The sequence below is a fragment of the Fusarium poae genome, chromosome 2, assembly GCF_019609905.1.
Source record: "Fusarium poae strain DAOMC 252244 chromosome 2, whole genome shotgun sequence".
Taxonomy (NCBI): domain Eukaryota; kingdom Fungi; phylum Ascomycota; class Sordariomycetes; order Hypocreales; family Nectriaceae; genus Fusarium; species Fusarium poae.
The window spans coordinates 5714381-5737136 of record NC_058400.1 but is presented as its reverse complement, the minus strand read 5'-3'; the positions used below and the strand labels follow the sequence as shown (position 1 = coordinate 5737136).

The following is a 22756-nucleotide window of genomic DNA, read 5'->3' as shown; positions in this document are numbered from 1 at the left end:
TTAAGTAAAATAAGTATATATTTATATCTTATTCTTTAATTTACTTTTAATATAAATAAATATCTATTTAATATTAATATTAAATTAAATACTATTCTAATATAAAGTTATTATAAATACTTATAATATTATAAATCTTAAACCTATAGCTTATATTAAATATATTTAATAATAATTTTACTTTTAAATTATTTACTAATAATATTAATATAGGCTTTAATTCTAGTAATTTTAATAATAATAATAAACTTAATTTATTTACTTATAATATCTATAGAATTTATTATTTTACTTATATTTATTAACTTAATATTAATATCTATTTTTATTATATAAAACTAAGAGTATACCCTTAAGATTAATATAAATAAACTTATATTATTTACTTATAAGTTTTTATTATATTAAGTTTATTTATAATAATATTAATAATTAGCCTTATTACTATTAATACTACTATAAGTATAAGTAAGATATATTATTATTAATTATCCTATTATAAAGTAATTTTAATTATATTTATTCTATTACTTTATTTTAACCTTTTAATATTAAATAATTATAAAGAAATATATAATAATTAATTCTTTTATAATTAATATTAATTTAATAGCTTAATTTTTTTTTTATTAAAAGTAAATTAAATAACTTATACTTAAATAAGTAAGATTAATAATATATTATTAATTAATAAGCTAATTTAGACTTTTATTATATAGATTACTATGTATAGTATAGAATTTAATAATTTAATCTTAATATATAGAATAGTATTTATTATTTATATTATTATTAAAATATAATTTTTACTAATTAAAGTATATATAATTAATAGAAAGAAAAAGAATTATAATTCTAAACTTAAAAAAACTACTTAAATCTTAATAATATTTTAAAAAACTTTTAAAATTAATTTAAATTAAAGAGATATTTATTATATATATCTATATATATATATAGGTTATAATATATAAAGGTTAATAATATAAATATTATAGTTATATTATTAACTTTCTCTAGAATATTAATTATATATACTATTAATTACCTTTATTTCTTTAATATTTAAATATTATTATCCTTTATTCTTAAAATTAAGATATATAATCTTATATAGTTTACTAATTTTATAATTAATTCTATATTTAATAAGAATATATTTAATAATAATTAAAATTCCTTTATTTTAATTACCTTAAGTATTATAATATACTTATTAATAAAAAGAATTTTAATTAATTACTAGAAAATAAAGATATTATAAATAAGCTTATTACTAAGGAAATTAATTTTATTAATATTAAAAAGCCTAAAAATATTAATAATAATAATATAAATAACTAGAATATAATTATAATCTTTATTTTTATTACTTAAGATTAAGATTTTATTAATTTTTATAATTATCTTAAAAGGTAATTTTAATAAATAGATATTTTACTTTAATCTATATTAAGTTATAAAGCTAAACCTAAGATAAAAATACTTTATATTTAAAGTATACCTTTAAGTAACTTTAATTAATTATAATTATTTTTATTATTTATATTTTTAATATTATTCTCTATAAGCTAAGGTAATTTTATTTACTTATAAAAGTATAATATTTAATATAATAATTATATTAAATACTTTATAAAGTTTTATAATAAATACTTTATATATTATTTTTAATTTCTTTATATTACTTTTAATACTTTTATATATTAATAAATTAATTAATAAAATATTTACTTTATTAAGAAGAATTAATATTATACTAATATTATACTAATATTAATATTATTTAACTTTATATTATATTTAATTTTAATACTTTAAAAGCTAAAGTAATATTAAATTTAATTATTTAATACTTTAATAGCCTCTAAAGAATATATATCTTTTAAGGTAATAAGTAATATTAGCTAAAGGTATTTATATATAAATTAAGTTATTTTAATTTATTTTTTATATTCTTAATTATAAACCTTTATTAGGAAAGTCTATAGAAATATATATTTAAATATAAAGAATAATAAGCTATTAATAACTACTATAAGATAAATATTATAAGAATTAATTTATAGTAAAATCTATATATTATTACTTACTATTTTTATATATACTTTATATTATTTTTAAAGTATATTATTATATTAAAGTTTAATATTATAGAATATTAATTTAAATATAAATAATAAGTATATAGGAGTATTTATTATTATAATCTCTATTAAATTAAAGATATTTCTTTTTATTAAAAGTAAAGTAAAATAAAAATATAAAATATTAATAATAACTTTTTAATATTTTAAAGTAATTATATTATTATTATTAACCTAGATTATAAGCTTTTTAATTAATAATAAGAAAATAATCTTTTAATTATTCTTAATTTAAACTTAATATTTAATAATCTTATTATAGTAATTAATTAAATATAATACTATATATATATTAAAGTATACTACTTATAATATAAATATATATTAAATAGCTCTCTTTTACTTTAAATATTTTATTATTTTTACTTTTCTTAATAACTTTATATAAAGCTTAAGCTAATAAAGAATATAAATCCTATTTATTTTACTTATAATAAAGTATATAATAATACTTAATTAAATAATTATAATTAAATATTAATATTAGCTTAGCTAATTAATATTAATATATTACTATATATTAATTAAATTATTATTATTAATTATTTTATTAAGTATATTAATAAAGAAAAAAAGAAATTACTTAACTATATTAATATTATTAAAGTAATTTTTCTATAAATTAACTCTTTTAAAGGAATTATTAGTTTTATTACTTAGTTTATAAACTATTTAATTATAAAAAAAGATTAATTAATATAGGAAATATAATATTTATTACTTAAGCTTAATTTAATAAAAAGTATAAAAATTATTCTTATTATTAATTATTATTATTTTAATTAGTATTAAAAAGCTAACTATATAGCTATTAAAAGTAATAAGATTTATCTTATTAAGAATCTATATTATAAATACCTTAGTTATTTTAATTATTTTAAAGAATTTAATTATTTTTACTTTTTAAGTAAAATAAACTATATAGAGTAAATAAATTATTAATATATATTTCTTTAAGCTTTTAATTATATCTTAAACTACTTTTTATAATATAGCTAATATAATAAAGATTATACTTAAGTTAAGCTAATATTATATTATTTATATATAGACTTTAAAGAGCTATTTATAATTAAAAATAAAACCTTTAAAATATATTTTAAAGTATATTAATATTATATTAATATTTATAGAGATATTTATTTTTATAATTATTATAAAATATTATAATTAGTACTTAAAGAAAAGTTTAAAGAAGATTTAAAAAAAGAAAATAAAATTATTAAAATAGGCTAAGAATTACTTACTTATACTTTCTTAAGGTAAAAAAATAATATTAAGAAAGTAAATATATTTAATAATTAAGCTATTAATATTATATATAATTAGAATAATTATATTAAAAAGTATCTTTATTTATATATATAGAAGTATAAGTATTAAAAAACTTTTAAATAGTAATTACTTTAAATAGCTTAATATTATTATTAAATTTAATAATAAAGTAATTATAAGTCTTAATCTTAAGTAATACTTAATATATAATCTATTTATTAATTATTTAAATTAAATAATTAATCTTAATTAATAATATTTTTTTCTTTATTATTTTAAATAGATAAATAAAAAGATATTAATAAGTTATATTTTATTTATATTTTATTCTTTACCTTAGAAATATAAATATTTAAATATATAATTAAAGTAATATTAATAGGTATTATAGCTAATATTATTAATAGCTTAATATTTTATTTTTTATTTTTATTTTTAATTTTAAAATAAATTACTTTTCTATAAGTATTAAGTAAAAATAAGCTTAATAGTATTTAAGCTTAATTTATAAATATTTAATATATTATTATTAATAAGAAGTTAATAATAAAGTTAAAAACTTTTTATAATATTAATTAATATCTATATTAAATATTCTTTAAATATTAATATAAATACTTTAGTAATTATAATATTTTATTATTAAAAGATTTTTTTTAATTTTTATTTATCTTTAAAAAACCCCTTTATATTATTAATAATCTTAATTATAATATTAAGATTTTTAAGTAAAATACTTACTATATATTTAATTAATCTATTAAATTAAAGTAAATTATTAAATAGTAAAGAAATAAATAAGTATTATTTTATAATACTTTATAAAGAATATAAAATAATTAATTAACTTTTAATTATTAATACCTATTAATAATATAAGTTTAATCTTAATTAATAAAGAATAAAATTACTATATTTAATAATACTATTTATATTTATTTAATTAATTTTATAGTTTATAATTTTAATTAAAAGTATATAGAGAAACTTAATTAAGTAATTCTCTTTATTAAGATATTATATTTTAATTAATTTAATTATAATATTAAATCTTTAGTTACTAATAACTTATATAAAGTTCTATTAATTTATATTAAGGCTTAAGTTATATTAATAGAGAATATCTAGACTTCTATTAGCTTAATAAATAGAATTATTAGTCTTATAAAAGATCTTACTTAAGAAGATATTCTTAATAATATTAATATTTATTAATACTTACTTAATATAATTATAATATCCTTTAAAGGCTATATTAAACTACTTTACTTTAATAATCTTATTAATATTAATATAATTAAAGTAATTTTTATTTTTATTTATTATAAGAATATATTATAATAAATAAACTTTATACTTATATTTAATTTCTTTTTATAATTATATATATAATTATTATCTATAAGTCTTAAGGAATTATATTAAAAAGGTAATTATTAAACTTTTTAATAAGGATTTTATTATTAATTTATTTTATATTATTATTTTATATATTAAAATATTTAATAGTATTATATTTAAATTACTTTTTAATTAAAGTTATATCTTTTCTTAAACTAATATATAAAGTAGCTTAAAGAAGTAAGATTAATAATACTATTTACTTAAAATATTATATATATTATAAAGTAAATTATATTAATAGTATTCTTTAGAATATATTTAATAATTATAAGCTATTATTCTTATTTAATACCTAATTATAATTAGATTTATAAGGTATTATTAATACTTTTTTTCTATTTAATTCTTAATTTATTATAATTATAATTAAATCTATATAATATTATTATTACTATTACTATTATACTCTATATTTAATAATAATATAAATAAATTTAATTTATATTAATTATATAATATCTTTTATAAATAAGATTAACTTTAATTAATATATAATTAAATAATAATTATTATTTATTATTATATAAATAAATAAATAATTAATTAAATAATAAAAAGGAAAAAGAAAATAAGTTATTAATAATAATAAAGAGGTTTTCTTTAAGATTATAATTATTAATAATAATAATAAGGTCTAATAATATAGTTATTAATAATAATAATAAGGTTTTCTTTAAGATTATAACTATTAATAATAATAAGGTCTTCTTTAAGATTATAAGTATTAAATTATAGGTATTAAGGAGAATATCTATATTATACTATATTAAGTTATTATATAGAAAAGATATATCTTTAGACTAATATTAATCTTATTCTTATTATAACCGATTTAAATAAAAGGCGCTGGCTTTGCCTTGCCTATAATAACAGAGTCAGCATATATCTAGTACCTCATTTGACCGTCTTTCGCCTTCCGACCTTTTCCCTCATATCTCTATTCTCTTATTCCACCATCTCATTAAATTCGTGTATCAGGTCACTGCGCCAGAAATCTAGCATGGATAGGCCACAGACTGTTGTTAAAATCCCTTCTGCAGATGATGCGAGCGATAAAACTCTGACTAGTACCCTCGCCAACATCGTCAACACATCTTACAAGATAGCGGAAAGCGATATCTTTGTTCCTTCATACCAACGCACGTCAGAGACAGAGATCGCACAATTCATTCGAAACGGCCAACTTGCCGTCGCATACCTCGTCTCTAGCAATGAACCTATCGGATGTGTCTTCATTAAATTACTCACACCCACTCTTGGGGACTTTGGGATGCTTGCGCTGGATACCAAATATCAAGGCACTGGTCTTGGACGTCAGCTGACTGTCTTCGCCGAGGACGAGTGCCGACGACGGGGTTGCACAACTATGCAGCTTGAAATCCTAGTTCCGTCAACATTTCATCACGAGGGAAAGGCAAGGTTATTGGGTTGGTACGGCAGAATGGGATATAAACTTGTGAAGTTGGGAAACTTTGGGGACGATTACCCTGATCTGTTCAACTTGTTAGCTGGACCAACGGAATATAGAGTTTGCGAAAAGAGTCTTGTCTGAGAAGCCATTGAATAAAATAACGCATGAGTTGGCTGCACAATGTTCCACACGATAATAGCAGGATAGTACCTATCGATGGTCACATTCGCACTGAGATGAACAAGTGGATAACGATCCTGACTCAGACATGCTGATCTAAGCTGAGACATCCATATGTACACGTCCCAACCCCTCGCCTTACCGCTCAAGATGTTCGGGAAAACTACATACTAAAGTTAGTCAACATGAGGTTCAACATACAATTCTGCCTCATAACTACCACGACTATCGCTTTCAGTCTAGGCGACACCCAATCTCCGCTTTTTGGTCAATCGCCGAGCATCCAACAATCACCGCCGCTGCTTGAACTACACAAATCCCTCGTCGAGCAAGCATCTATCACAGGTTCAGAAAACCGCGTCGCCGACTTTCTCACGAAGTATCTCGAAGATGATGGGTTTACTGTCGAGACACAGACCGTGGCTAAGAATCGAAACAACATATTAGCCTACTACGGTGACACGAGAAAGACTCGGGTTCTTGTGACGTCTCATCTTGACACTGTTCCGCCGTATTGGCCTTACGAAACACGTGGTGATGAGATATGGGGCAGAGGCACTGTTGATGCAAAAGGCAGTATAGCTTCCCAGGTCATTGCGGTTCAAGAATTACAGAAGAAGAATATGATTAGCTCGGGAGACGTTGCACTTCTATTCGTGGTGGGTGAAGAGACTGGCGGAGATGGTATGAAAGCCGCAAATGAGCTGGGCTTGTCGTGGGAGTCTGTCATATTTGGAGAGCCCACGGAACTCAAGCTTGCCAGGGGACACAAAGGCGGTTTGCGCTTCACTGTCAGAGCAAAAGGGAAAGCCGGACACTCCGGGTATCCCGAGACTGGTAGCAACGCCATTGACAGTCTTGTTCGCGGGCTGTCAGCACTCCAGCAAGCCCATCTTCCGTGGAGCAATCAGTTTGGTAACACTACTATCAATATCGGTAGAATAGAGGGCGGTGTTGCTCCAAATGTCATCCCAGCAGATGCCTCGGCCACAGGTAGTGTAAGAATTGCAGCTGGGTCGGCCGACGAGATGAAAGATATCGTCTCGCAGACTATCGAGGAAATTGACACGGCTCTGGCTGTTGACTTCAGCACATATGCTGTCGATCCAGTACCCCTTGACTACGATGTTGCTGGTAAGTCAAAGCCCCTACAAGAAAGACCCATGCTGAAGGTGAAACAGGCTTTGATACAATTGTCGTCAACTATGGAACCGACATTCCATCACTAAAGGGCAGCCACAAGAAATATCTGTACGGGCCAGGCTCGATTCTAGAGGCGCATTCTGACCATGAGCACTTGAGGGTGTCAGACTTGGAGAGAGCTGTCGGAGGGTATAAGATGCTCATATCTCACTGTCTACATCGATCGTCACTGGACTAGCTAGATAGATACGGCACGACTTGTTTTCCAGTTGAAAAGGAATTTAACATTGATTAAAAATGTTCTATGCCAGACAAAACGCTATGTATGTATACTGTGGTGTATCCCAAATCTATGCCTAGTACCTATCATGTTTCCTTAATAACCTCTCTATTTTACTCATGACCTCTGGTATCCGAAAAGGTTTCGACACCAAATCATCCATGCCCCTTTCTAACGCCACTCGTATCTGCTCATCCCTGACGTTCGCTGTGACTGCGATGACAGGTACATGCTCGATGATTTCTCCCTTCTTCTGCATCCGTCGAATCTCGGACACACACGTCAGACCGTCCATGTTAGGCATCTCGAGGTCCATGAGAACCACTGAGAGTTCTGAACCATCCAGTTTACAGAAATGCGTCTTTTTAAGGAATTCGAGTGCTTCCACACCATCGTTGGTGGCACTGACGGTGCAGCCGGCCTTTCGTAGTTGGTTGACAAGAACCTTTTGGTTAATGAGATTGTCTTCCACGATGTGGACCGTTAAATCGCGCGGGTCAAATGTTTCGTCTGATCCATGTCTCCGGCGATTATTCGTTGAGTTGAGGATGTAGGCTTCTCCAGATGGTGTTCTTGTTGGTAGCGATGCGACTGTGGCGGGATTTGTACTTGGCGGTGACGGTGACTGCGACAAGACAGGCTGGTTGGGATCTTTTTGATTGGGAGCTGATGCTCTTCGTGCTTGAACATAGAAGCCAAAGTCACTGCCTTGCCCAGCAGTGGAAGCAACGCCGATTCGCCCTCCGTGTAGCTCAGCAAGTCGCTTAGAGATGAACAGTCCTAGACCGCTTCCGCCGTATTTAGCGTGTGTTCTAGGAGAGGCTTGCTTGAACCGTTGGAAAAGTAGCCGTCTCTCGTTTTCTGTCAACCCGCAACCTGTGTCTTGGACCCTGTATCGCACATACAATGTCTCCCCATTGCCCCATTCGTCTGAAGACACAACGTTGCCAAGTTCTCCACGAGTAGGCGCAAAAGCAAAGTCAGGTGTGTGATCACCTTCTGGTGGAGTTTTCGACACACCTACAGTAACCTTGATGGCACGTGTTGAGGACGAGGCCGTGAATTTGATAGCGTTCGTCATAAGGTTGATCAGAATCTGTAGAACGCGGCTTGGATCCATAGCAACCCAGTCGACGGCGAGATCGTTAAACTCTTGGGGGATCTGTATCTCAAGACTGATATCCTTCGCCACCATCTCTGATTCAAACATCTTAATCACCCGTTCAACGATGGCCTGTGGCTGACAGACGACGGGTGTAATAAGAAGAAGATTCGAATCGAGCTTGGACACAGTGAGGATGTCGTCGACGATTGACTTTTGATGCTGCACGCACAACGCGATGGTCTGTGACGCGTCGAGGCATGAATCTAGAACTTCGCGAGAGGCAGGTACACCGCTTGATCTTGCAGCCTCCATAGCCAAGGTAATGTCATCCGCGCATTGCAGAATGGCGCTCAGAGGATTTCTCATCTCATGGGATGTGATATCAATAAACTCATTCTGTTGTCGTCTTGTCTCCTCCGCTTCTTGAAGTCGTCGATTCTGCAATCCCTGGGCCCATTTGAGGTGCGAGATATCAGTGATGGAGCCCATGATAGACCGTAGGGTGCCACCAGCTGATATCTCAGGGTGTGCCGTGACCAAAACCCAGCGGTCAATCCGTTCACCATGTATGCTGACAGGGTCATCAGCTCCCTTTCGTAGCTGGACTTCTCCCGACCACGGGAGCATTTCTTGGGTCAGACGATGCCAGCCTTCTTCCATTATACTACCCGAGGTACCCATCAAATCAACCCATGTCATATCGCCGTGAGTCTCTCGTGTATGGCCGGTCATTTCGTAGAACTTGTCGTTCGCTTCTCGTAATATTCCTTCGGGACTGGCGAGGAACATACCAAGGGGCGATAATTCTGTCATTCTTCGGAGACGACTTGCTTGAAGGTTAATCTGCTGCGTCAGTTCCTCCTTCTCCAATGCCGCGGCCTCGACAGCGTCCCGTCCCCGGCGTGTCTCTTCTTCAAAGAGAATAATGGACGCCAAAGAAGTGGCTAGCTGGTTATTAAGCAACGAGGCGAAAGACTTGTAACCCGCGTCGTAAGGTCGCCGAGGGTTGACTCCAATGACCAAGAAGGCCAAGACGTTCTCGCCATTGGTTGGTCGAATGGGGAATATGATTGCTTCTGAGCCGGTTTCGTCAAACCCTCGCCACTGGATCCCTTGTAAAATATCTTCTGGTAGAGACCCGTCTCGAATACGAATCAATGTAGGCTCGCCTCGTGTACGCATGGCTTCACGGAAGGATGGGACAAAGCCCTGGTGACTCCGCTTGAGATCAATCTGATCTGGGGCAGCAGTATGTCCATGAGGTATACCGATAGTCCCCTCGAGATAGCAAGACTTGCTTGAAATCGTGCTACCAGAAGAGCTCGATTGGTGATCTGTGTCCTCGGAATCCCCAACAGAGTAGACCAGAGCAAACGGAACGTCCTTGTGATTATCCTCCAGTCCTTCAAGTACAGACTTCCAAAAGCTTTTAACGGAAGTTGCCTTTCGCAAAGACACCCCGAGTTTGTTGATGGTAGCCATTCGACGCTGACTTAGAATGAGATCTGTTGTTTCGAATGGTGCATTATAAAAGCCGACTATACGGTCTGTGCCGCCATACAACGGTGTGAGTGTCCAGCAGATATGGGTCTCTTCGAGAAACCCTCTTCTAAACAGAGCTAATTCATCGTTATCGCCGCGATGGCTGACACCAGTCCGTATAACCTCAGCGAAAGCTGATCCAAGAACATCCCAGGCTTCAGACCAAGGACCAGACGCGCCTGTGCCTAGCATAGATGGATGCTTGTTACCAGCGTAATGGATGGCATATTGCTCGTTGTAGAGCATTGTCATGTCATTTCCCCAGAACAAACTTGCTAGACTCGTGTCAGAAAGACGAAGTAAAATCGTGTTATCCAACGAGACTTACCAGGGTGAGGATTGGTGATGACGAGATTTGCGACTTGGCGAAGCTCTGGCGACCACGTATCCATGTGTCCCAGTGGCGTTAAAGACCAGTCGATATCCCTCAGAAGCTTGATATAGGGCGTTAAAAATCCTTTCGGCTTTGCCGCTGTCCAATCTGCGACAGCCTTCTCGGGTTTCCCCAAGACAAATGATCCACTACTTGAGCTGCCAGTAATACGGTCTGAACTCCCCTTGGACGTCCCTCCTCGCCACCACGATTTGAGTGATTCTTTTCGCTGTGTCGACACGATATGCGTTGACCCTACAGAGGGTATTTCCGGAGCTATCATCTCGGTTGGGCTTTGGAAGATGGTATTTCTGACCTCGGGCTCTGGGTCTTGCTTTGCCAATTTAGTGTCTTCCTGCTTTGCTTGGTCGTTATCCATGTCCTTGTCTCTGATACCGGGTGTACTGGCCCGAGACAGGGCGCTGGAAGACAAAGTTTCCGGGGCAGCGGTTTGTTTCCACTGTCGGTTTCCACTGATCAATCGCCATCTTTTCGTGACGGTTGATCCGGTCCAGAGTAAGTCGTTGTAGAGAAAAAACAGAGGGTAGACATCCTTGGAGTCGTCTTGTGTTGTGATTCCAGTGGCCCAGCACTTGAAGTCAAGGTATGAGACAGACGCGGTTTTCCCGCTAGATGTGGCTTCCCCGCGTACAGAGTCAAAAAGTCGCTCGTGTGTAGTCAAGGCGGTATTGCAAAACACGGGTTCAATAATGTTTGAGGGTAGTGGTGACTCATCATCTGGGTCAAGATCAATAATAAACGTCGGCCGTGAATCTGCGTTCAAAATATCTCTGATGTTGAGCTTATCGAGGTCGTCAGCGATGTCGGACTCCATGTTCTTTCCGGATCCTATCACCAAAAAAAGAAACAATCAAGAAAAAGAGGCTGATGAAAGGAAACAAGTCAGAAACATGGCGGAATTATTTTGGTGGGTTGCCAAGGAAGGTCAACGGAATGACGGGTACGCTAGTGTGAGTAATGATACTGTCTAAACAGACCATTCTCTATTTTATTTGTCGTCTTTCCTTGGTTCTTATGAAACTCTGTTCTAATGGGGATGTCCATGCGAAACGTGGATGGTCTGTGATTTAATATAAAAGAGGACCCTCGACAGCCTCACTTGGCGACCAGCATGTCAACAACTCCGAGTCCCATTTTCAGCGTCCATCTTGTGTGACTTCCCCCAGGTTCTCTTTTTAAACTATCATTGTTGAATGCAGTTAGTTAGTTCACAACCACGGCTAGACAACTACGCGAGAAATGCTGTGAACAGACAAGGAATTCTAAGGGATGATCCTTAGGTGCAAATGATGTAACTTCGGATCAAACCCTGCTTTTAGGCTATCAACCGACGCTAATCATGTCTAGCGGCCCGATCCAGATCTCGGGGCCCAACTTTTCCATCGACTTTTTCTCTTTACGATCACGATGCACGAGTAAAACATCCATCTTTTGCGCGGTTAACAGGGAAGTTAAGATTTATTCCCACCATCCCAATCTTTCATTCTACTCAGGCACAGTATTCTATGTGGCGTTGTGGCTTTACAGCATCCGAACAGAAGGGAACAACTAGTTAAGCAAGGATTAAGCCATTATTCAACAGGAAAGGCTTTCCACTGTGAATACATTTTTCCTCAAGTCTCTTAATGCAGGGTAGTTTAACTGGATTATGACTAGACCATTGAATCATAATGAATGATTATACGTTGAACCTTTCCAACTGACTCTTACTGCCACGGAAGAGATAAATTTACATTCGACGCCAACTCGTCCTAACCTCCGCATCGGATGACGGCATCAGAAAGAGACATGTGGTTAAAGTGCCTGTTGCGGTTAGTATGGCGTAGCATCAACACTAAAAAAAAACCATATTTTCTCAATAGACCGAATCTCGTCGGACATGGATTCTCTATCGTGGTGCAAAGCTTTATGGCAGAAGGCTGGGAACAGACCACGGTGGGTAAGTCTCAAGCCCATTGAAGGTGGTGAAAACGTCATTTGGTCACTTTTCAGTAGTTTCCAGATAAACATTCATGCCGAGACAAAGTGAACAGTTTTAAAACCAGGACGATGCACAACCCCTATGCCGGAAGAATACGACTAGTCATGTTGGCACTATGTGTATCGAGTAGGATCTATTGAAGTGCAAATTGTGAAAATATAGCACACAGCTTGGAATTAGATGTTCTATATATTGTATGATATCTTGGCTTGTGCAGCTAGAAGCGAGTATACCAAAAACGAACCGGCTCCTGCGTAAATAACAGACTAGATATCGCCCTCACGGTTTATAAAGCCTAGTTCTTGCTATAGAGTGGCACGTTGTCTCTTAAGAATCCTACTTTCCGTAAACCCTGAGCTCCAAATGCCGGAACACTGGGAACGTGACGATAGCGAACGCACATCCCAACCACATTCCTAGATCAGCCGTGTGTGCCACTTGTGACACAGGTCCAATGTACCAGACCTGAGACATTCCCAGAACGGCACCGACCCAGCCCAGGACGAAGCTCGCAAAAGCAGCCAGCCCAACAGGGAGGTAGTTCCTGTTTTCCCATGCAGTCCAGTCAAACCCTTGACGGCCACGGAAGATTAAATGTTCCTGCAACACAATACATATGAAAAGCATGACCCAGTATCCCATCAGCGCAACAAAGTTCTGGAAGATGACCAGAAGGCTTTCACGGCCGGCCATTGCGAGGACGAGGGTGATCAGAGACAGGACAGTAGACCATACCCACCGAGGTACCGCTTTGGTGTAACGACCAAGGACTTGGCAGCCGAGTGATCCTGAATAAAGAGAAGGCGTACTATTGGCGATGACGCCCAGGGCGATTACGACAGAACAGAATTTTCCAAAGCCATGAAGAGGGTCGTAAGCCTTGACTATGAGAGCACCAGTGCTGATAGCGTTGGCGTCGGCCCAATCTTTGTTGTTGACGAGTCCTGTGGCCAGCCCAATAGCAATGAGATAGACAAGGGTAAATGACATGGTCAGGCCGACAACAGTAAGTAGAAAAACCTTGACTCGAGATGTGCGTTCAGGATAGTAGACATAGAAGTCAGACGCAGCAGCAGCCCATGAGTTTGGGACATAAAAGCATAATGTGAAGAACGAAAGACGACCGGCAGCAAGTTCTGAGCCGGAGACGGTAGGTTGAGCAGAGGCGTTGAATGAAGGCCCTGCAACACCTATAAGCACAGCAAGTACAACTACTTGCGCAATCCAAGCATATCTGAGTGTGTGAGTAAGTTGAGATGTGACGTGACAGTGAAGGAAAACATACCGTTCATAGGTGTGAAACATTTTCATGCCAAAGACAGCGACGATCCATGAAACGATAGCGACAATGATGACGCCTACCAAGATGGTCATGCTACCACCACTTACAGCAGATAGAACCTGTCCGCCAATGATGCAATCAATCGTAGCATATCCAACCATCAGAACGATGTTAAGAAATGTTGGAATCTTTGAAGGCCAGTATCCGAAGAAGTAACGCAACACGACCTGTATCACGAGGTGTCAGAGATTACATTCAAGAGGGTTAAGGCGTATGTACCATGGTGCGATTTCCACTCTGCGGGCCCCATATCGCCATGTATCCTGTGGAACAAGCACCCAAGATGGTTCCAAACACTGCAAGTAACGCGCTGTCCAGGAACCCCAATCCAAATACCATTGGCCCAAAGAGGCCAGTGGCGAGGTTATTCAGTGACAGATTTGCACTGAACCATAGCAGCGCGACTTGAAGGTCTGCAGCGCTTGAAGCAGGCTGTCGCTCTTCTGGTAAAACACGCAGAATACCTCTCGCTTCTAGTCCAGCGAGGTTCTCAATGCGGTTGTTGATCTTCTGAAAGATCGAAGAGGGAGGAGTGGTGGACTCATTGGATATGTCATCATCTCTAAAAGTTGGAGAGGAGCTGGTTACTGCAGACTTTTCATGAACTGCTTCAGTGTCATTGGGGGGAAGGGACATTGTGACGACCGATCAAGAAGAAGAGAAAATAGAGGTGGAAATTAAAGACGAGCCACCAATATAAAGTTACAGACAGAGTTTGAGGGGCTTGAAGGAGTTTTGTTGTTGAAATCTGCTGCAGACTGTGATCCCTGCAGTGCGCTGTTGGTCCGCTGCCCCGGCTAGACCACTACTCGATAAAAGGAGACCGAGTGTGGTGTGACATGCGTACTGAACCGTTCATTAATCGCAAACTACAAGCGCACACGGCGAGCCTTGCCGGAAGACACATACCTAGTAAGCTAAACTGCAGTCTTCAGTGATTGAGCCATCCCCGACCCCCATGTCGATGGCCTGCCTCCTCAATGTTGAGATCTCGGATCCTCATTCATCTGATCTATTAATGGTCTTTATAATGTATCTGGTTTTTCTTATATATTTAGTTCTTTAACCTTTAATATACTTAAGTAACTATTTTATATTTTAATAGGTTATAAGCCTAGATTCTATAAACTAAGGTTTTATATATATATTATTTTCTTTTTATTTTTATTATATTTTAAATTATTTTAATTAAAATTTAATATATTTTATTTTATTATATTAATATATTTATAAGACTATTTATTAATAATTTATTAAAAAGTTTATATAATAGTTAAAAAGATAGTATTTTTATTTAATAAAAGTAATAATTTAATTAATTATTATAAAAAGAATATATTTTTATATTAATAAGATATAATTATTATTTTTACTTAAGATATTTAATTTATTATATTATTATTTTTAAATATTTTAATAAAAAGTAATTTCTTATTTTAATTTAAATTATTAAAAAGTTTATAAATATAATACTTTTAATATATTATTAATATTAAATAATATTTATTAATTATTATTATTATATATATTATTTATAATTATATTTAAATATATAATAAATAAAGATATACTTTTAACTATAAGCTTAATAGATATTTAAAGATTAAAAGCTAAAATTAATATATTTAATAATACTTTATAAAAAGATATATTAAAAGATATATTTTAGATTAGCTTAATAGATAATAATTTATAAGAAAATATATTTAGCTAATTAGAAAAAATAATATATTTAATATATTAAGTAGAATATTTATATTAATATAAGAATATATAAATATATAGTAAGAAAATATATTGCCTTTTTAAAAGATAATTCTTTTATTATATAAATCCCCTTTATAAGATAAAATATCTTATCTTTATATTAAATAACTTATTAAAAGCTAAACTTTTTACTATTTATTTTAAATTTAAAAATATTCTTAAATTAAACTAATATTTAACTATTAAACTATATTAATATATTAAACTTAAGAATTACTAGACTAATAAGAATTCTATTAATTTTTAAGCTAGAAATATTAAATTAATAAATAATATAAAAACTTAAGATAATAAATTAAATTAAAATAATAAGCTATAAATACCTTTTTATAACTATAAAAAATAGTCTTAAACTAATTAAAGAATTAATTAAAAAAGAAAATAAAAGTATAATTAATATAATTAATATATTTTATATATAAAAATAGAAATATAAATAAAATAAGATTTATAATAATATTAAGAATAGATTTAGCTTTATTTTATATTCTTTTATTTTTAAGATAGAAAATAATATATTTAATTTATTTAAAACTCTTAAATAGAACTATATACTATAAGGTAATATAGTTTTCTAAGAATTTAATATAAAACTTTAATAACTTATACTTAATAATTATATTAATATTATTAATTACTTTAAATAAGCTTATAAACTTTAAAAATAACTTTAATTACTATATAAGATATATTATATTAATAATCTCTTTTTATTTAGAAGTTCTTTAATAAACTTAATCTTAATTATTAAGGTTTTTATAAGAATTTCTTTTAATAATATTATTTTATTTTATAATAAAATTAAAATAGTATAGAATTTATTATTATTACCTTTAAAATAGCTATATTAAAAGCTTAATAAAAAGAATACTTAATATAATAATAATTTAAATTAAATTTAATTACCTTTATAGCTAAATAGTTTTTTATTTATTAATTTAAATATATATACTTATAAAATAACTATTATTATATATACTATAAAGTATTAAGTTATTTAAATAGATAATATTTCTTTCTTTATTTAAAGCTTAAAAAGAAACTAAATAATTTTAATTTCTATAGAATAAAAAGAGTTTAATTTTAATAAGGATAAAATAATAAGAATACTAATTAAAATAAGTTAACTATAATTATATACCTTTATTTAGCCTATATTAAACTATATAACCTTAATATTAATAAACTTATTACTAAATACTTTAGCTAGACTTAATTATAAGATAATATTACTTTATTATAATTTTAATTAACTCTATTTAAGATAATATAAGTATTTTAATAGATTTATATCTTTAATAGTAATATCTCTTTATATATATTCTATTAATATAATAAATTTATATTACTAGATATATATAATAGTAATCTTATTAATAGAATTATAAATATATAAGTTATATTAAAAGGATAAAGTATATATAAACTTAAACTTAAGAATATTAGACCTTTATTACTTTAATAATATCTCTATATATTAAATATATATATTAATTTTATCTCTATCTTTACCTTTAATAAAAATAAAGTTATTATAATATTTAAAGGAAGAAAAGCTATTATAATATATTATAGTTAAATTATCTTTATTATAATTAAATAATATAGTATTTATATTATTAATAAGGATAATAGCTAGATAGATATTACTTTAGCTAGCTTTTAAATTAATAATTTTAATCTCTAATTATAATATAAATATTTTATTTATCTTAGTAAATTAAATATTAAATGCCTTAAATATATATTATTAGGCTATTTTTATTTATAATTATATAAGTATAATATAGATTTTCTTAATTAAATAGAAGTTAAAACTTAAGATATACTTTTATAAGCTAGTCTATAACCTTAAGACTTAAATATAGATTATTTAATACCTTTACTTTAATTATAAGGAAAAGAATATATCCTATTTACTTTAATTATTCTATAATAACTTTAAAATTAAAATTCTTTATATAATAATAAAATAATATTAATAGAATAGACTAACTAAGGTCTAGAATTATATCTTTATAAAGAAACTTAACTTAATATTAAAAAACTTAAAACTAAATAAGAAATAATAGCTATATATCTTTAAGATAATTAATTATCTATATAATATTAACTTAGTCTTAAGTATAAAGATAATACTATATAAAGTATAGAATAATAATAAGCTAAACTTTAGATATTTTTATATTTTAAATTTCTATAGATATATATTTTTCCTATTAAACTAATAAAAGAAACTAGAGGAAAAAAGTATTTATTATTATCTTTTTAGCTATTAAGGAAGTTATAATTATATCCTTTTAAATAATAATAATAATATCTTTATTATTAATAATATTAACTTTATAGAATTATAAGATAAAAAAAAGAAAGATTTAAATCTATATACTATCTATTAACCTATAAATATATAATTAAGAATATAATTTATCCTAGATAATATATTATTATTATTACCTTAATATATACCTTAATAATTATATATAAATATAATATATATAAGTATAATATATATAAGTATTTTATATATAGTTCTCTTTAATATATATATAAATAATTTATATATAAATAACTCTAATATAAGTAATTTAAATATAATTAAATATAATATATAAGACTAAGATATATATACTTCTATATATAACTTAATTATTATTATTTCTTTATAAAGAATTAAATTAATTAATATTTATTATATATCTTAAGATATTATTTAGAATTAATTAGAATTTTATTTATTATATTAAAGTATATATAATATAAATTATATATTTAATACTAACTAAGATATTAAAAATAATAAAACTAATCTTTTTATTAAAATAATATCTATATATTTATTACTATCTACTTAAAAAGTAAATATTATTAAACTAAAGATATATAAATAAGTAATATAAAGTATATATTAAGATAAATAAATAGAAATAATAAGAAATAAAATAAAGTTATTAAATAATAATAAAATATAATACTTTATATATTTACTAGTAAATATATAACCTCTATAAGGGAAATAGATCTATAAATAGAAATATAATATAAATAGAAATATATTATATTATAAGGCTTATTTTATTATTTAAGGCTTTAAATAATAATATAGTATTAATTACTATAAGACCTTTATATTAATTATAAAACCTATAAATTATAAACTTATCTTTATAATTATTATTACTTTTAATTTTAAAGTAAAATAAATAAATATTAAAATTATCTTTCTCTATAGTAATATTAAAAAAGAAATTTAAATTAAATAACTAGAAGGTTTTAATAATAAGTTAAATAGAAAATATTATTTTAAGAAGGTATTATATAGATTAAAATAGTTACTTTATATTTAATATAAAATATTATTTAAATTCTTTATTTCCCTTAGATTTATATTACTATATATAGATATAAAAGTCTTTATTTAAAATAATATTATTATAATAGTCTATATTAATAATTTATTTATTATTAAACTATTAAAGTTTAATATTAATAATATTAAAAGGCTTTATTTAAATAATTTTAAATAATAAACCTTAAACTATATAATTATTACTTTAAAATATTTATTACTTAATTATAATATAAATATAAGCTATTCTTTTTATAAAAAGGATATATTAAGAAAATCTTTATAGACTTTAAAATAAAAAACTATTTAATAGTTTAAGTCTTAATTAATTTAAAGGTTTATTTTAAACTATTTAATAAAGACTTTACTATATCTTAAGATAATAAAATATAATATATTAAAGTAATTAAATTACTTATATATATAATACTTAAGATTAAATTAAATATTATATTTAATATATTACTTTATAATTACTTTATAAATAACTTAAAACTATTTTATATAATAATAATTAAAAAGATCTTAAAATATCTTAAAAGAATAATATACTTTAAATTTTATTATTTAAAATCTCTTATTAATATTATAAAATAAATAGACTTAAATTAAGCTAATAATATTAAAATATAATATTTAATATTTAAATATATCTTTAATATTAAAAATAAAGTAATTAATTAAAGCTTAAGATATTAATTAATAATTATATTATTATTTATTAAAATTAAATATATTAAATAAATATAAACTATAAAAAAAGTAATATAGCTATATACCTTTATAAATAAACTTTTTTATTATATTTAATAATATAATAATATTAAGACTATAATTATATATAAAGATAATTAAAGTATTATTATAATATTTAAAAACTTTTAATTTTATTATAAAATAAAAGATATTATTATTTAATAATATTATATTTAAAAATAAATTATTAATAATAATATATAAATAGAATATATTTTAATAATTAATTAAATTATTAATAGATTTATAAAAAGACTTTTTTAATAAGTCTTTAAGAAATTCTATTTAGCTTTTAAACTTATTAATAAAAACTAAATATATTATAACTTTAAAGTATTATAATATATTTATTATTTAATTAATTATAAATTAAATAATATTATTATATATATATAAGCTAGATTTATATATATATATTAAATATAGCTTATAAAAAAGAATTTATATATAAATATATATTATTATACTTTAATAGGTTATTATTAATTAAATAGATATATAAATATATTATTTTTTTTTTAATTTTTTATTTATAAAAGTATTTTCTAGGTTTTATTAAAATAATATTATATATTATATAAAAATATATATAAATAAATATTATAAAGAATAAATACTATATAAAGATAATAAAAATAGATTATTATTAGCTTAAGGGGAAATATTAAGATCTTAGATCTTTATTTATTTAATCTATTAATAGTCTTTATAATATATCTAGTTCCTCTTATATATCTAGTTCTTTAACCTTTAATACACTCAAGTAACCATTTCACATTCCAATACTCAACCAGGGCCTAACGACAGCAGGGCCTAGGTCTCCATAATCCTTGACGCCGCATGCAGGTTGTCTTCAGCAATGAAACCACACTCGCCTGCACTAAATCTTGAATGGTTAACTTAAGTGGTCAGGATCGGTTGGAACGGAACCGGGAATCCCACGTTGAAAGTTTATTGAGCTAGAGAATCGCTGGTACTCCCGCAGGACTTGGTGATGCGCATTTCGGTTGTCACGTTATTTTTAAAAGCAATACTCTCAATTGCGATACTCAGTATCTTAGTTTGAAACTATGGTGATGTGAAATGAAAAGTAACAAGAAAATGTAGTCTACAGTCGACCTTCGCTGACTTCCACCTTGGTCTCAACCGTAATATGCCCATCAGTCCCCTTCTCAAGTGTATCCCCGCCACTACTTACCTTGGCCTCAACAAAGTACGGCTTCTGGCCGCGTTGTTCTACAAGTTCAATCTGACTTCCATGATCTGGTGATTCAGCCGTGCGCGTGCCATGCTCGTCTTCCAGCTTCGCCCATGCAGATGGTTTACTACGTGCGTGTGTTCTTCGCCGAGCAGAGTTTTCTTGGTATGAGGAATTCCGATATGATGGATTCGGGTACGAGGGGTTTGAGGAGTCGCCTTTAGAACCGAGAGCGAGACGTAGGACAGGCCAGCAGAGAGGGAGGTTGCCGACCCAGAGCGCGACGCCAGATTCTGCGACGTACCTGATCAAGGTATTAGAGGGGTTGCTTGACGGGTAATTGAAACTCACCAGTAAAGGAAGACGTAGCTGTTGGGATTGCTGAAGTTATAGTATCGGTTGAGAACCGCAGCAAGGATATTGAATAGGCCAAGGCCAAAGACACAGCACAGCCCGACCCGTCTGCTACGGTCAGTCACGGTATCTGCCACAGGTGAATGTACATACCTCTTCCTTGAAAGGCTGATATTTATGACTATGGGAATAGGCAGCAGGATCAGCATGATATCGCTAGCAATGTTGCATGCTGTTGCAGTGATCATATGTGAATAGTATGTTGCGCATTGCACTAGAGACATGTCAGACAAACCAATGACTCTTTGCGTAAGACATACTCTTGTTGGGATTGACTGGTACAGCCCAATATTCGGGTGTTGGTGAACACCAAAAGAAGACAAACAAAAAGATGACGACGATATAAGTGATTGCACAGAAGGCCGCGACAAACCTCACAGCCCACCGTTGCTTTATCGACGTTCCTTGTGTTAATCGGTTGTAGAGAAAGAGTAGGCAAGCTTTGATCGTCCAGACAGCTGTGAGAGCAAAGATCTCGAGAACAAATGTCATTTTGCTTCCAAAGACAGCCTTGTCCCTTTCCTCTGGCGTAAGGTTGTCTGCGACATCTGGAGCCATGTAATTGGAGCCATTCTTTGCCACTTCGTTGATGGAGACGACAACACCTGTGAAATTTACCTGTTCCCAATAAGCATACTGTTGGTTGATTGGATCGTTATATACTCACAAGCGCAAATACCATGAGGTAATCTTCAATGGCAAGGCGGTTCCATCTCCCCAATTTTAAGCGTCGCGATGCACTGTAATAAATGAGTAATCACACTGAGTTGAGACAAGTTGAAGACTCACAGGCGGCATAGCACAATAAAGAGTCCCAGTACCCATAGTATCCAAGACTCAATTAACAAAGACTGCAGAAACTCCATGCTGAGAGAATGATTGGCATACTTTGTCAATGTCACAAAGATGAACCGAACGTGTGAAGAGAAGATCTTGAACCATTTGGGTTGGAGCTGCTATCTACCCTCATGTTTATTACTGCCATGGTCAAACATGGACCCATACCCTGACGACAGTCGAATGCCCGCAAGACACACCTTTCAACTCATCGAATCGTACCATGCAAAA

The 22756-nt window shown here is 29.3% G+C and overlaps 5 protein-coding genes across 5 annotated transcripts; 2 read left to right on the top strand and 3 right to left on the bottom strand.

The window, feature by feature from the left end:
- Positions 1–5826: 5826 nt before the first annotated feature.
- On the top strand, positions 5827–6378 carry FPOAC1_005866 (uncharacterized protein; the record flags this gene model as incomplete). The annotated part of the gene is made up of 1 exon (XM_044850379.1): positions 5827–6378. The coding sequence occupies one exon, from the start codon at positions 5827–5829 to the stop codon at positions 6376–6378; it is 552 nt and encodes a 183-aa protein (XP_044709089.1).
- A 224-nt stretch (positions 6379–6602) lies between these two features.
- On the top strand, positions 6603–7718 carry FPOAC1_005865 (uncharacterized protein; the record flags this gene model as incomplete). Its single annotated transcript, XM_044850378.1, has 3 exons — positions 6603–7551; positions 7599–7668; positions 7712–7718. 3 exons carry the CDS (start codon positions 6603–6605, stop codon positions 7716–7718), a joined length of 1026 nt encoding a protein of 341 aa, XP_044709088.1.
- A 198-nt stretch (positions 7719–7916) lies between these two features.
- On the bottom strand, positions 7917–11695 carry FPOAC1_005864 (uncharacterized protein; the record flags this gene model as incomplete). Its single annotated transcript, XM_044850377.1, has 2 exons — positions 7917–10762; positions 10816–11695. 2 exons carry the CDS (start codon positions 11693–11695, stop codon positions 7917–7919), a joined length of 3726 nt encoding a protein of 1241 aa, XP_044709087.1.
- A 1503-nt stretch (positions 11696–13198) lies between these two features.
- On the bottom strand, positions 13199–14840 carry FPOAC1_005863 (uncharacterized protein; the record flags this gene model as incomplete). Its single annotated transcript, XM_044850376.1, has 3 exons — positions 13199–14096; positions 14148–14371; positions 14424–14840. The coding sequence occupies 3 exons, from the start codon at positions 14838–14840 to the stop codon at positions 13199–13201; spliced, it is 1539 nt and encodes a 512-aa protein (XP_044709086.1).
- Positions 14841–21184: 6344 nt separating this feature from the next.
- On the bottom strand, positions 21185–22370 carry FPOAC1_005862 (uncharacterized protein; the record flags this gene model as incomplete). Its single annotated transcript, XM_044850375.1, has 5 exons — positions 21185–21578; positions 21626–21736; positions 21782–21902; positions 21949–22306; positions 22356–22370. The coding sequence occupies 5 exons, from the start codon at positions 22368–22370 to the stop codon at positions 21185–21187; spliced, it is 999 nt and encodes a 332-aa protein (XP_044709085.1).
- Between the last annotated feature and the right edge of the window lie 386 nt (positions 22371–22756).